Source organism: Meriones unguiculatus, chromosome 14 (assembly GCF_030254825.1).
Source record: "Meriones unguiculatus strain TT.TT164.6M chromosome 14, Bangor_MerUng_6.1, whole genome shotgun sequence".
In the NCBI taxonomy this organism is placed as follows: domain Eukaryota; kingdom Metazoa; phylum Chordata; class Mammalia; order Rodentia; family Muridae; genus Meriones; species Meriones unguiculatus.
In genome coordinates, this window is record NC_083361.1 from 54,407,129 (window position 1) to 54,422,416 (window position 15,288).

At 53.0% G+C, this 15,288-nt stretch overlaps 1 protein-coding gene across 2 annotated transcripts in view; it reads left to right on the forward strand.

Moving 5' to 3' along the window:
• Positions 1–3,228: 3,228 nt before the first annotated feature.
• The window catches only part of Pcsk6 (proprotein convertase subtilisin/kexin type 6), a 183,874-nt gene continuing 171,814 nt past the window's right edge, over positions 3,229–15,288 (forward strand). For both annotated transcript variants that reach the window (XM_021633268.2, XM_021633269.2), the window contains exon 1: positions 3,229–3,540. In XM_021633268.2, coding sequence (XP_021488943.1) covers positions 3,265–3,540 — 276 coding nt within the window. In that variant the 5' untranslated portion in view covers positions 3,229–3,264. The remainder of the gene's footprint in view (positions 3,541–15,288) is intronic.

Below are 15,288 nucleotides of genomic sequence, written 5' to 3' on the forward strand. Positions count from 1 at the left end.
GCTGGTTTTCAATCTGAGATCACACTCAAAGCAGGTCCTCAGGAGTTAGTGGCCCCAGGTCAACACAAACCCTCTCTGGAGAAACTCAGTTTCTGTCCCAGCTAGCGGTGACAGCAAAGCTTCAACCATGAGCTGTTTCCTGGTTTGGAATGTTAAAAACCTGAAGATAGGCAAACTGGACCTTGATACAGGCCGTTCACGTCTGTGCCCTGAGCCTCGCACCGGGAAACAGACACCCCAACCACCGTGCTCCACTGTGGAGTGCTCGGCACCCAGCAGAGCATGGCCACCACTGCTGTCAACTGTAAAGTACTTATGGGGTGTCTGGTGCTCCATAGAGGATTCGGCACCAACCGGCTCCTGTCATCCTGCAGTGCCCTCCACAGGGACAGCCGCGTCACTGCCTTTTACAGTGAGGCCACATGCCAGGGAGTGGCGTGGTGACCTCTGCTTCGGGTGCTGACCCTTCTCCAGACCCCCCCTGAAGGTGTTGCCTGTGCAACACAGAGCCATCATTCTGTCTCACAGAACCTAGCATATTCTCAAAGGTGCAGTTTTACACTCGAATTTCTATCACTTAAGTGGAGAGAATTCTGAATCCCAAGAGGCTGTGCAGTGGCCTTGACTTCCAGGCTTGCTGGGGCCCAGCGAGGCAGCTCTGCTCTTGCTGTACAGGGACCAGAAGTAGGGATAAGAATACAGTTCCATTAACACATCCACGTGGCTCCTTTTTCTTCTGTTTGGGAAGATGATAGTTTGTGTAAGCATCTCTGCAGGAGTGTTTTCTAACTTCTGAGGCACGGCCATGGCCAGTCACCTTTCTAGTCCTTTCCCTGTCCCTCCGCAGACCGCCTGACCTCCATCTAGGGAAGAAGCACCCCACTCCCCAGCCCCCCCAGCTTTGGAGCTGTGTGCACCTCAGGGCCATCTGGAGAGTGGAGCTGAGTGAGTAATGAAATCCCCTCCCTGCAGGAAGATGAGGCAAGTTTTATTGCAGATTCTATCTCAACTCAAAGGGCTGGGACTTTTGTGATTGAGTTAATCCTGTCACCGCATAAATCAATAGGAAACTCACAGGAGGCGATTTGATTTAGGATGTTCATTTTGGCAGGCTGGTCTTCCTATCGCCATGCTGTGGCCCAGGTCCTTCTACACCAAGCAGGAAGTTTAGTCCCAGGGGACCAGCCTTATTAATAAAATACATTCTGACCCCTCCAAATACAAAATTCAAATACCTTTTACTCTCCTCTCAGTCTGGTAGGCTGAATCCCTTAATCTACCAAATTATTACAGAAATCCCATATCTCTGCCTGTCAAGATGACTGCTGTGATGGGGGTGCCCTCTTGGGAGGTATGAGGTGCTCCAGATCATCTAGAATATGCGCAGTGTGCAGGGTCTTCAAGCAGGCTATGCTCTTTAAGGACAGCATGGGACCTGGGATGAGCAAAAGATGGGTTGGCCCATGAGGGCCAGAAAGGGGACTCAGGCTATCCAGGTGGATTGCTGGAAAGGGACAGAGGAGCAGAATGAGTCCTCTGCGCCCACTCTCCTCCATCTATCAGCTTCTCTGGACAGAGACAGGCTGAAGGCTCTGGATGCTGCTTTTGCCCAACAGGTGTGTAGTGTTCTCCGCTAGGGCTGGCCACTTAGTGTGATGACCTCGGATCTTTCCATCAGGCAGGGAACCAGGGAGCACCTGATCCCTGCAACAGTGGCTGGAGCTGGGGTCAGAGCGCTGACTGCCTCTGAGCCAAGGCCAAAAGTAGTCCTGATCTGGGGAAGAAGAGAGAAGGCCCAGGTGTCAAAAGGGGCTCATGACTAGAGCCCTGTTAGCATGGATTTGGCTTGACCTGGCTGGGCCTCCCACCGTACTTCCTCCACTTCTTCCACCTTCTTTAGAGTGACTCGTGTTTGTTGAAAGGATGAATCGTGGGATACAAAACTCAAGGACTCCTGAGAGGGAGGTTGGAAAGGACTTCAAGAGGCCCTCCGTAGACCCTGCCCTCTCTCTACCCTGTATTCCCTCGCACTTCTGTCTGATCTGCCTGGCTATAGACTCAGGCAAGTGAACTCCGGACAGCACCAGACAGGAACCAGCTGCTCTTGGAACCTGAGCATTGGTGAAGCGGCTTCCTTCCTGCCTCAAGGCCTTCTCTGCCTTGTTTTGTTGTATTTTGCTTCCTGCCATATTAATCAGGCTGAAGGGTTGCTTTCTGTGTGGGGCCGGTTGGGACCAATGGGTCCTCGGAAGCTTGCAGCCACCCTAGCCTCTCATCATTGCTCCGTCAAGGTCCACAGTTCTCCAGGCTGCTCCAGGAGGGAGGGCGAGGATGAGTCAACTCACTTTCCCACTGACTGGTCCTAGCCCAGTGGGTACTTTTAAGAGTGCACACAATCTAGTGAACTCCAAGCACGCGGCAGTCCCCGGGCTCATCAAAACAAACATTACTGTCAGCTGATTGTAAGGGAAGAGCTGGCATCCTTAAACAGCCAGATGGAGAGAGGATATTGTCTCCTCCCCGCCCCCCCCCCCCCCATCTTACAGGCCAGGCAAGGACAGAAAGGTGCCCAAGATCCCACAGATGCTAACGAGTCAGCCCTGGAGTTCAACCTTCCCTTCCTAGGCAGCAACCTCCGCTCTGTATGGACGCTGTGTCCCTAATACCCTCGAGGACTCCAGCTAAGTTTGCCTCATACCCTTTGCCCATTCAATGCGGTCCTTAGGTCAAGCCAGGTTCTCGGACACCCCAGTGTTTCCGAGAAGATCCTGTACAGTTGCAAGTTCACTGCCTCAGCTAAGTTGAGCAAGGCTGTCTAGCGTCGGAGACCCCAGCAGGTGAGTTCATCCTCCAGGGGCGCAACCGGTAGAAAGGTGCCAACCTAACCCAACTCCTCCGCGACACGGGGAACTCACGTGAGATGCCCAGGGCCCTCCTGACTCCTAGCAGGAGGCACGGGGGCCAGAGGCCGCCACTCCGGGCAGGGCACTGTCCCGAGAGTCCCAGAGTGCCGGGCCTCCCCCCACCCCCTGCGCCGGCCCCCGGTGGGCTGGCGGGCCGGGAGCCTGCGGCACGAGCGCGGGCCCAGGGGCGCCACCGGGCCGCGCGGGCGGGAACGCGCCGCGGCGGCCTCCTCCTCCTCCTCCTCCTCCTCGGCTCCCGCCCGCGGCGGCGGCGCTTCCCCGGCGCGGAGCGGCTTTAAAAGGCGGCTCCCCACCCCCCGGCGCACTCGCCGCTCGGGCGCCGCGCGAGCCTGCCGCTGCCATGCCTCCGCGCGCACCGCCAGCGCCCGGGCCCCGGCGGCCGCCGCCCCGGGCCGCCGATGTCGCGCGGGGGGCAGGGGACGCCGGCCGGCACGGGCTCCCGCCGCCCGCGCCGCGCCCCTGGCGCTGGCTGCTTCTGCTCGCTCTGCCCGCCGCCTGCTCCGCGCTGCCGCCGCCGCGCCCCGTCTACACCAACCACTGGGCAGTGCAAGTGCTGGGCGGCCCCGGCGCGGCGGACCGCGTGGCTGCGGCGCACGGCTACCTCAACTTGGGCCAGGTGAGTCCCGCCGGCCCCGGCGCGCCCCAAACTTTCCCGGCCGCCGGCGGCCACGCGCGCGAGGGGGCGCCTTGCCAACCCGGCGGCCGGCGGCGCCGCGTGGGGAGGTGGCCCGCACCTCCGAGGGCAGCGGGGGGCGCCCTGCGGGGGTTCGCTGGGGGTGCCGTGGGACCCTCGGAGGGGAGGACGTGGGGAGCTGCGCGGACGGCCGCGCGGGAGGGCCGGAGGCCGTGGGGTCTTCAGGCGGTGTCTCGGAGCCCTTCGCCCCGAAAGCGTGACCTCGAAGCCCTGGGTCTGGCGTCTACACCTGCCCAGCCGCTCTGGGGTGGGCGCCCAAGGAGGTGGCGGCGCCCTGCCCACCCGCGCCATCCTCAGCGTCCACCCAGTTCTCCGTGGCCTCCTGGAGCCCAAGCTCCGCCTCTCGGGCCACTCTGCCCTCGACGGGTGGTGCGGGGCTCTGGGCGCAGTACGCGCGCCAAGGCAGTCAGGCGCTGGTTGGGCGACGTGAGCGTGGCTAGGGCAACTCAGGGACTGCCTTTCCCTTGGCGTGGCTCGCCGGTGCCTGTGCCCAGAAGTCAGGTTTGGGTCAGGGAGCAGGCAGGACCCAGGAGCTGAGAGGGTGGTTGGTTGGAGGCTGGACTCTTGCCTTAAAACCTCTCTAGGCAAAGACGTCAATTGCTTTGCCGTGGGCTCTGCCTGCAGCTGGGTCAGCGGCTGCCTGCATGACCTTGGACACATCACTTCTCGACTTGCGCATCCTGAGGGGCGGTGACCTGTGTGCTGCCTGAGGTTGTTGAGGTGACCCCGGTGGTGTTCAGAAGCAAGGTGCTGGTCCTGGAACGCCCTTCCTCCCTCCCTAGGTGGTCCAGGCAGGCTGTGAGTGAAACTGAGAGAAGCCAGGCTGGGGCAGTAAGTCAGCGTTGCTTCCAAGGACTGCAGACACAGGGCACGTTTTCCTGAGGCATCCCCACAGAGGGGCAGTGGGGCGCATTGATCCCGATTTATGACCCGTGGAGGGACGTGGCGGACTCAAGGGTGCGGCCCCACCAGGAGCGCTCTTAGCAACCTTAACAGACCGACCAAACTACCCACTCAGGAGAACCAAGAGAGATGAAGGGAGCGTGGCCTCATCACTTAAACTGCGGTACCAGGCAGTATGAAATTTAGTTCGTCATTATCTGTGACAGAAGCCGGCAAGGTGTGCTGTGGTCCCGAGCAAAATGACATTTCTTCTTCTGCACTTGATGGGAGGCGGAAGGCCTCCTGGAAGGGGACTTTCTGCCGCGTGAAGTTCTCGGTCAGAGTTTATCCAAAAGAAAATAATCAGTTTTGGGGGCTTCAAACACCCTAGGAGCTCATGTTTTGCCTTTTGGTGGCCCTGGCCTCGTGGCTAGCTGGAGCTGTCAAATCTCCAGGGCTGACTGGGTTGAAGAAAGCACTTCGGTTCGATTAGGGCTCCCAACTCCTGCCGTTCTTTGTTGCACTGCTCAGGGGGCCCAGCAATATGTCTCAAGTAAAAGTGATTCTTAAACTGGATGGCAAGTTACAAAGGGCCTGGGATTTGGGTTCCTATAATTAAATGAGTAGAGAGGAGGCGAAGTTGGTCTCTGTGCTCTACATTGAAAGAGTCAGAGAGGCATAGTTAGCTCTCCCTTTGACTTTCTCGTCCCCAGGAATAACCTTGCTCACCTGCTTGGGCATGCTAGAAACTCCTGTTTCTCACCGAGTTGCTTCTGAGCAAGGCCCGTGCTCCTGATTTTGCTTGCGGATAAGGTTTTTCAGGCATGCATCCCATCACCCTGGGCTGTTCTTGGCTGGCCTGGAAGGTCTCTGGCCAGTACAGCCACGGACTCCACACAGCCTGTCACTCAGCTTGGTAGGCCTGGTCCCGTAGGGACATGATAGGACATTTTCAGGCTGAGAGATGACTGGGTTGGGGGGTAGGGGCCGTCTCTAAGGCTCAAGGAGAGCCCTGTTACTCTATATTCCCAAAGCAGCTTTTCTTTCCCCGCCTCGGAGTGCACAGCTAATGTGGAAAAGGCTTGGAGCGTTCCAACCCCAACCTCTACCTACTCAGTAAGAACTCTTTAAAAATCTCAGTGCCATTTTCAAGTAGGAGAATTTGTGACTCATAAATAAGACGTCGATGTTTTTAGTTTTGCTTTATAGGTGAGTAGATGGAGTGGGGGGGTCAAGGGAGAAAGTCATTGTTCACACAGCGACCATGTGTTACCTCTGACATTATGACAACTGCCTGTCTCTTGCTGCATTCTTGCCTCTGAGAGCGCCTTTCTGTGACTTTCTTCCAAATGCTTAATGGGCAATTAGTGTTCTGTTCCATACCTGCCTGAGTCACAACCCTGGTTTTCTTGTCCATCCATCTGGCTGTGCTCTAATATTCTTGCTTGACTGCTTTGCTTTTGTGCAGTTGATAACCTGATTTGATTTGCTCAACACTATCCACGGGTAACTCAGGCCAGCACCTAGTTGCCTTTTTCAAACTCTGGATCTCTTTCAGTCTGATACAGACAGGTTCTGTCCTTTCCCATTAAAACATAGGCATCTAATAAAGACAAGCTAGCCGCCGTTTCGTTCTCTTAGGCATCATTCCAGATAATGAAACAAGTTTTTTGGTTTTTTTTTAAACAAGAAATAAAAATTATGGTCCAGATGAGATGACTCAGTGTGTCAAGGTGCTCCCTGCCAAGTCTTGTGGCCTGAACTCAATCCGTGGGATCCACATGGTAGAAGGAGAGGACTGACTCCCCCAAATTGTCCTCTGATCCCCACCTGTATGCCGTAGAGTGCACACAGGATGAATACATGAAATAATTGTTTTAAAAAGTAAAAGTTAGGAGGAGTCAAATGCTGTCATTGGTAGTTGCCGTAACTAAATGGATGATGGAAGGGAACCTACAGATTATTGACGAGCGCTCCTAAGAGAGCTGAGTGGGCTGCTGGAGAACTCACCTGTGTCTTAGCAGAGAGAAGACAGGAGAGACTGTTGTTCATTCCGGCGTAAAAGCTCTAAGATACTTAGGGATGACTTATTTAAAGAGAAGAGATTAAGGAAAGAATGGTCAAGTGTTTTTGTTTCGGGGGGCGCTGGGGATAGATCTTGCTTGGCGAGTGCTCTACCACTGAACCACATCCACAGCCCCTGAAAAATAATTTTACCCCCCAGTTAGCCCATTAATCCCCTGTAATCCTGTAAATCCCTGTGGGATTGAGCTGTATATGGAATACCATATGGATACGGAATATGGGATAGTGAGGTCCAAAATACCTCAGACAAGTCTGAGAAAGAAGAGAGAGCCAGGAGGGCCAGAGCAGGGATCACAGCAGCTTGGCCCTGGCCCAGCGATGGTCCCACCCATCCGTGGAATAGACTCAAGGCCAAGCGTGCGTGGGAGCCTGTGCGTGCCAACAAAGGAGTTACAGATGGATGAGGAAAGAGGGGCCATTTAGTTAATAAGTGGTTCTGGAAGAACTGACTGTCCACATGAAGAAACAATTAGCCTCACCCACACTCTGTTGAATTCTAGATGGGACTGAAGACCTGAGTGCGTATAAGACTTTTAGAAAAATATAATGGCCTACCCTCATGACACCGGGAAAGGAGAGGGTGTCTCAAAATAGATTGGAACTTGGCATTTAAAAATGGGTGAATAGTAACTGTTTTAAAGTTCCTGGTCTAGAAATCTGAAGCAGCAGCCAAGGACCCCTGCTTCAGCATCTTGGCACTCACGGCGTCCCTGCCCGTAGGTTTTGCTTCTTGTTCTGGTAGCTTGAGGTGACTCTTAGTCTTTTATTTTTGATTGAAGATTTTAGTAAGTACTAGAGAGTTCATAAGCAATAAACTGGTACAAAAGGAAGAGATTGGTGTATTAACATAAAAATTCTGTACCAAGAAAAGTCCTTTGAGAGTATTAAGAAAGTCGTAGGCTAGGACAAGTAGTTAGAGAAGATAACTAAATAAACAAATAAGAAAAAAAGATGAATGCCCAGTAGAAAAGCAGAGAAGTGTGTGAACAGAGGAAACCCAATGGCCAGTAAAGAGAAGATACTTAGCCTGACTGGGAGCTGCCCTAAGGCGGCACTGAGACATTATTTCACACCTATCAGATTGGCAAACGCTGGACAGTGTCAGGGTTGGCACGGAAGCGGAACCTGGAGACCTCTTGTTGCTACTGGTTGAAATTGGCACGTACTCCGCAGAGCAGTTTGGTTCCTTGGTGAGGCATGTTGTACCAGCTACTCTATCTCAGGGCTTGTGTCAGAGAAACTTGCCGTGTGAACAAGGAAGCTGAAAGGAGAATGCCCGCTGAGGCTGATTCCGTAAGCGAAGGGAAAAGCAGCCTAAACCTCCACCAGAGGAAGAGCAAAGAGGTGAATCTCATGATTCACACCAGGGAATACAAGACAGTGGTTACAGGTTCATAAACAAGATATGCAAGAGCATAGTTCAACCGGCACTGAGTTTTGAAAGGCAGTTCCGGGGACATGCTGTTCATGTGAGCTTTTAAGAGCAAAGCATAGTGTATTATTGGCGGATGAGCACAGGTGCAGCAAAAACTTAGAAGCCCGGGCAGCAAGGACCTCCTTCCAGTTCTGGATTGTAGCAGCTTCTAGGAAGGGGGAGATTGGCAGTTTTCTCCCTTCTTTTTAAAAAGGTTTTTTTTTTTTAAGATTTTTGTTTTGTTTTGTTTTACTTTGTATGTGAGTGTTTTGTCTACATGTACAAAACTGTGTGCATGGTGTCCATGGAGGCCAGAGGGAGGGTGCCTGATCCCCTAGAACTGGAGTTACTGACATTTGAGCCACCTTGGGTCCCCTAAAAAAAGCAACAAGCACTCTTAATCCCTGAGGGATCTCACTAATTCAGGGTGCACAAATATGTCCTCTGTGATCTCAGGATGATCCATTCATGCTTGGTTTTAGGGTATACCAGCTTAGACTACGCAGGAATCAATACTTCTGTGTTGGACTTGGATTGTGTACTGTTTGTCCCTCCCTAAGCAATACGGAACAACTCCTTGTACAGTTCCACATGGTATTAGGAGTCATAAGTAATCTAGAAATGATCTAAAGTGCGTGGGAGGATGCTCTTTACAAATACCCTGTCATTTGTATAGGGAGGTGAGCGTCCTTGTTTGTGGTGTCTGCGGGGGATCCTGTGGGTGCCGAAGAAATGTCTCTGGCTTATGTACGGGGGAGTTATATTCAGGCATTTCACGTTTTTCTTCAAGTCAGAAGACATACGTGTGCCTGCAGCATGCATCCATATATGTCCACATATACATCTACACATAAAAGGCTGAAGGGAAAAAGGGAAAGTGTCTATCAGACACACACGCCAGTGTCCTTGGCCTGCCCGGGTCACATCTGTGAGCACCCAAGGTGACTTTGGGCCTGGGTTAAGAAGCCCCTGCTTTAAGACCTCCCAGAAGGAGCCCATCCACTTGTCAAGGAAACAGTGGCTCAGTGCACAGAGGGCCTCGGCACAGAAGATCACAGGGTATTTGGACAGTGGCACCAAGCCCCAAGCACTCTGGCTCCCGGCCATTGCTTGTCCCCTCTACCACACTCCTTTCTTCTTTGCCCTGCCCCTTGGCAGAAGGTCCCTCATTCCCATGTACATGGTTACCTTTGACACTGATGGCTCCTAGGCAAGCTGTTTGTGCGCTGGGCACCCAGCACAGTCCTGTCCACACTTGGAACTGCGGCTAGGCATCTGCGGCTCTTGGAAGTGATATTTATCTGAAGGGTGGCACTCTGACACCACACTTCCCCTCGTGTTTTTGCTTTGCCTGGGGTATTGAGCTAATTTGTCAGTTCTGAGTTTGAACATAAAAGAACAGGCTAGCTGCCAGGGCCCTAAAAAAGATCTAAGAGCCTTAAATGATTTTGAACTTGCTCTAAATAGTGGTCCTTAAAATAGCTAGTGAGCAGGCCATCCCTAGCCTAAAATTTCAGGTAAGCCTGTGGAATCCGTTTGTCAGCAGAGGAAAACTGTTGCGCTGTGGACAGCTTGTTCTCACAATGAAGAATCAGTGGAGGCCGTAACCAGGTGTTAGAACAGTGGGCCAGCATTTGTCTCAGCCAAGGCACCAGGGGCTTGGCGCGGACAGGACGAAACCCACAGTGCCAGTCCTGTGACCCAGTTCTTAAGTACTACTTTTTGGTTGGAGGACGTCCTGCAGTTATGCGCAGCTGGCCTGGGAGAGGTCCCAGATGTGCCCTGGGGACCCAGACAAGATTGGCACTTTGGTGCTGGTGTCAAACTGTCTCAGTTGGCATCTCTACCTGGACGGTCAACGTGGACAGGGCTTTGATTGACTAGCTTGCTTTTCTGAATCATTGGGACTGAGGTGGGGAGCACTGACTGGAGCTGGTCTGGCTAGAGTGTGTGTTGCTGGGACGGCCCCAATGACAGTGGCCAAAGTCAGACATGGAATGCCGCCTGAGCAGCTGGCCAGCTGACCAGCCCACTGGAAGTGTTCAAGGGATCTGAGGCAGGCACCAGGGAACACAGCAGAAACACAGCAATAGACACAGGGCAAGGAAGCCTGCGGAGTTCAGTTTGCCTTGCATTTTGGGTGGCCACAATGGCCACGTGGGGGCTGGCCCGTTATATCCCAAGCTTGTTTGGGTCTTGGAGCCTCTGCACAGACTTTTCTGTAATTTTTTTGAGCCCTCCACAGCCTAGCCCAAGCTGAAGAGGCACCTCCTCTCCTCCCAGGACTGCCACACAGGGCTTCCAGGCACCTGTTCCCCCGTGCCTGGCTTCATCCAGGCAGTCAAGTCTGTGCTGTGACCTCCGGGCTGACCTTCAGGCATGTCCTCATGGTGACTGATGTTTCTTGTGTGTGTGCCCTTGCTTGGGGAACCTGATGCCAGCTCTGTAGGGATATGTCACCTAACTGGCCATGAGGTACTTGGTCCAATTAGAGTCTGACCAACCCTTGATTGACAGACCAGGGCCCAGACCCACAGTCAGTGGCTCACTTTCCACTTTCACCACCTTTGGCAGATGGGCACTGTCTCTGCTTATCAGTTAAGGGCAAGTCAGCCTGTCACTGACCGCCTTATGGTTGGTGATGAAATAAACAACTGAGTGACTAAGGGAGCTACAGTCAGCGCCTCCCCTCCCTCCACCTGTTGTGTGTCCATATATATGCACTGTGCTGCGTGCTGTTTTTCTGTCTAGGACAGTAGGCTTCTCCTTAGCATCTCCATATATCTCTCTATGGATTAAAAACAAACAAAGAAACCAACTAAGCTTGTCTCCTCTAGTCCTAGGGTGCTACCCTCAGACGCTAACTGTGCCTTTACCAATTGGGCACACATGACCGGGAAACTCACCCTCTTGAGTCCCCTTTTCATACAGGGGGTCCTTCCCCTGTGGTGCGTAAACCAGAGGCCTGGGAGCCGCCTCTGGCTCCAGTTGCTCACCTCTGTTCTCTAATCAGCCCCATAGCATTGCCATCTGACTGGCTGTGAGGGCCCCCGGCTCCTCCTGCAGCGCAGGCCAGGTCTCCCTAGTCCACTTACCTGCACGCCAGGCTGCTGCAATACCTTTCCACCACCACCTTCCAGCTCGCCCCCCCCCCCGCCCCCGCCGACCCCAAGTTCCAGCTGCACACCTCAGAACCTCTTTCCTCATTCTCATGTGTCCTTTGGACTTCCTTATGTTAGCCTGTCAGCCTAGAATGGACCTCATCCTCCTGGTTACCCACCCCCCATCTTTCCCAGCTCGGCTCCACTGCAGCAACCCTCCCCCGAGTGCCCCGGCCCAGAGAACACATCTGTCTTCTGGCCTCCTCATCACTGTCATCATCCCTGAGAGTTACGGCCTGCTGGTTTGTCTGCTACTTAGACTCTGGGCTTTCTGGTGCATCTGGAGTTGTTGGTCCTCTTCCTGTTCTTTCCTGGAGGTCAGAGTCTGTCACTATCTGTGGTGACTGAGAAGCCTCGCCAGGGAAGAACATTGGATGTGTGTTCCTTTCGTGAGTTCTTGTAGAGGTTGTGAGCCTTCTGGGCTGAGCAAGGTCAGGCACTAGCCCTCCTGTTATGTGTTACTGAGCATCTCTCACCAGTGTTTTTTTTCTTTTCTTATTTTAATCCCTTGTTTTTCAAATGCACTAAGCTCTGTGTGTGCATATGCACGAGGACGCCCTCCTGTGACGCCGCCCTTTGCTTCTGGGTCGAGTCAGCTCCACGCTGAGCTGAGAGCCCCATGTGCCCTTGCAGTGCCCCGAGGTCCTGCCTGGCCTGCCTTCCATCCCACAGGTCCATCCTTCCATCGAATCCTGCATCTTCATGTGCAGGAGTCCTGCCTCTCCTGTGAGGATTCTGAAGACAGTGGCGGGTGCAAGGCCTGTCCGGTCCCGCAGGGAACCAGGATGAATAGCCATCAGCTGCTGGGAGCCTCATACTCCATGGGATGGGATCAGCAGCCTTGGGTTCCCATAGTAACCAGCCCATCAATGCCCTCAGTGTCGGATGGTGGCACCGCAGAGGGGAAGAAATAGTCTCATTGTCTCCCCTTTGGCCGCTTGGGCACAAACAAGCCGCACCCCGCAGGGCCCTGCAATGCCCTGAGGTCCAGCCAGATTTGCAGCTCTGCGGCGGTGTACTGCACATGTCCCCTCTTGAACTGTGCCAGGAAGGGGCCATCACTGTCAGCTTTTGGACCCTCACTGGGACTCTTGAATTTCTGCCACTGGACATCATCAGTAGTCATAGGGCCCCTGTTGATTAAGGCCAGCTTCTCAATGGCCAGCCAGGCCACTCCTGCCGAGGGGTAAACAAACGCCTTGTGTTTCGGAAGGAACCTGCATTTCCAAACTTTCCCTCTTTGGTTTTCTAGTCATCCTGGTGACGACTTCAGAAGTGATCTCAGAGCATCCTTCTTTCTCGGGGAGGCCGAGGTTACCTGTGTAAACTGATCACCAGCAGAATGTGTGTGTGTGTGTGTGTGTGTGTGTGTGTGTGTGTGTGTGTAGGGAGGTACCTCTATGTAATTCAGGGCCCTCTCCAGAGCTCCCTGAGGTACCCTATACCCCCAGCCTTCCCCTCTGTCCACATATCTCTTTCCCTGCCCTCCAGGCCAGAACCAGGATATCTCCTTGGATTTTTCCCTTTCCTGGTGTTGGCAGCCACTACGTAGAGACTCTGCCAGCCTGCCTCCAGCTGCCTCTCAGCCCCACCCCCAAGCCAGCAGGCACAGCCCAGGCCAGCCCCATGCTTACACTCTAACACCCAAATTGTTGCCTCCTTGCCTTCCCTGACTCTCTTCTCAGCCTTGACCCCTACCAACAACCAGAAGGTTGTTTGGAGCCACAAGCCTCATGCTGTCCCTTCCCTCTTTTCAAACCATCAGCGTGTAGCGTGGCACACAGCCCCAGTGAGGGGCCCTCCGATCGCCTGCATAGTCCTTTTCTAAGAAAACTTCTTATTGATTCTTTGTCAATTTCACCTCATGCATCCCAATCCCACTTATCTCTCCTTCCCCTGGTATGTGCCCTCCACCCTTGCAATCTCCCCAGCAACAGAGAAAAAAAAAATCTCTTTTTTTCCGAAGCTATAGTATGTCCCACAGTATATATACCCTTTTGTCCACACTTCAAATGTTCATTGACGTGAGTATTGGTTGGATTCGGGATCTCTGGCTTCTGCTACTCCACCGATACTGGATCCTCACTGGGATATCTCTCCTGTATATTCTTGAGCCTAGCCCCTCGCTACCGGCTTCAGCAGTGCCAGGGCTTTTAATGTTCTGGAAACTTTACCCATGCTCTTTCTTTATATCCGCTATTTGTTCTCGCAGTCTGCATGTGGTCGACCCAGAGAACCCCATCTTCCCCGTGGGCTGGCTGAAATGGTCTTTCCTGACCTCTCTACTGTGAACAGGGTTGAGCACTGTCCACCCTGAGCTCAATGAAGGGCTTGGCCACAGTGAGTTTAGAGTGTGTCTGTCTTCTCCTTGGGCCACAGCATCGTGTACCCATACTCCTTTGTGCCTCCTCAGGACCCAGCCTGCTTCCAGGCACATAGAAGGCTCAAGTTCATGTGACGCCCTTACGATTTTGTTATTGTCCTTTTTATTCCAGGATCTGTGGCTTTTCCATTACACTTGCCGGGTAAATGACTCTGAGAGCACGAATAAGAGAAAATGCTAACTTTATTGTCCCAGCTTCTAGGTTTGTAACTGTCAAGGACATGTAAGGGTTTCTGCCCAGTGACATCTCTTGGTTCCTTGCTATTGGGTGGCTTGTTCTTTAGCACTAGGTCTTGCTCCATGATTTCAGGGTTACCTGTAGGGACTTGAAAATCAAGGCCAAGGAATAACCCCTAATCCTCCCTGCTGTGTAGCTACTGCAGGACAGAGCTGGTAAAGCTGGCAGTGTCCAGAGTCCATGTCTCAAAGTAAGGGGGAACCCTTTGCTCCTAAGTGGACAAAGAACAGGAAGAATGCAGCAGGACCAGGAAGTCCAGGCGGAGCGAATAATGGAAGGCAGGAAGGACGGCACAGAAAGAGTTTGGCGAACCCCAAGCCTCAGTGGGAGTCTTTTGTGAAAGTCTTGTTCTTTCAAGTGATAGTCCAGATCCTGACTGTACTGTGTCTCAGGTGTGACTGTATTTAATTGGATGGCAGCGCAGTCAGTGGCTGCCCCTCCCACCATGCCTGTCACCATCTAGCTTTTAGCTGGCCCTAGACTCTTGGCATTAACTTCACTACACAGATGAGCAAACTGACCCCCAGAGAGGCTGGGTAGATTACCACAGAGTACTGGATGCCAACTCAACAACTTGGCACCTGACTTGTAGGCCCTACCCTGGCAGTGTCAGCCTTGTTAGGAAAGGTACAAACAGAGGGTGATATATGAGCCAGTGGGTGCTGGAGTCAAGTTTTCCAAAGAGCAGAGGGTTGCAGTCCAGGCTGGAAGGTTCCGGAGGAAGGGTGGTGCCCTGGGAAGGTGCCTTTGTGGCCCTGCTAAGTGAGGCTGCCTCGTACTTGGGATCCTCCCTTCTTATCAGGCCTCTGGCCCAGAGCTTACATCAAAGGTTTATCTATGCAGGAATGAAGGCAGACCAGCACTGCCTCGGATCAAATCCCTGAGTCTTACACATCCTAAGCAAGCACTCTACCACTGAACCACACCCCAGCCTGAGACCAGCATTTTTACATTGGATTCAAGAGTTTCAAGGGCAGGGAAGGTTTCTTGTATACTTTCCTCAGCTAGCGGATACTCTCCCTAGCCTAGTCTGTGTCCTTCTCAGCCTGGTTGGTATATACCCTCCCCAGCCTAGCAGACCCCTTTGTGTTCCCACTGAGATGGTATGAAGCATCAGATGGTACTAAGAGTCAGAAAGTAGGACCCAGAGGTAAGGAACACCCTGATGGGGACCGAGGGCCGCAGTGAAGGCGACACAACGAAGCTACAAAGCCTTATAGTCTTGATCTACTGCAGCAATGCAATGAAAAAGTAATTAAATGCAGAAAAAAAGGTTGAAAATAGAAAACTATAATCAACCACAACACCACTGCCCAAAGATGATTACAATTAAAAATTTGGACCATATCCTTTTGTTTCTGCTTTTCAATCTTTGTGTGTGGTTATGTGTATGGGTATGGATGTGAGTGTCCTGGGACACATGAGGTCAGAGGACAACTTCAAGGGTTGGTTTTAAACTTCCGCCTCGCTTGAGACTGGGTTCTCTTGTTCACCATTATGAATGCCA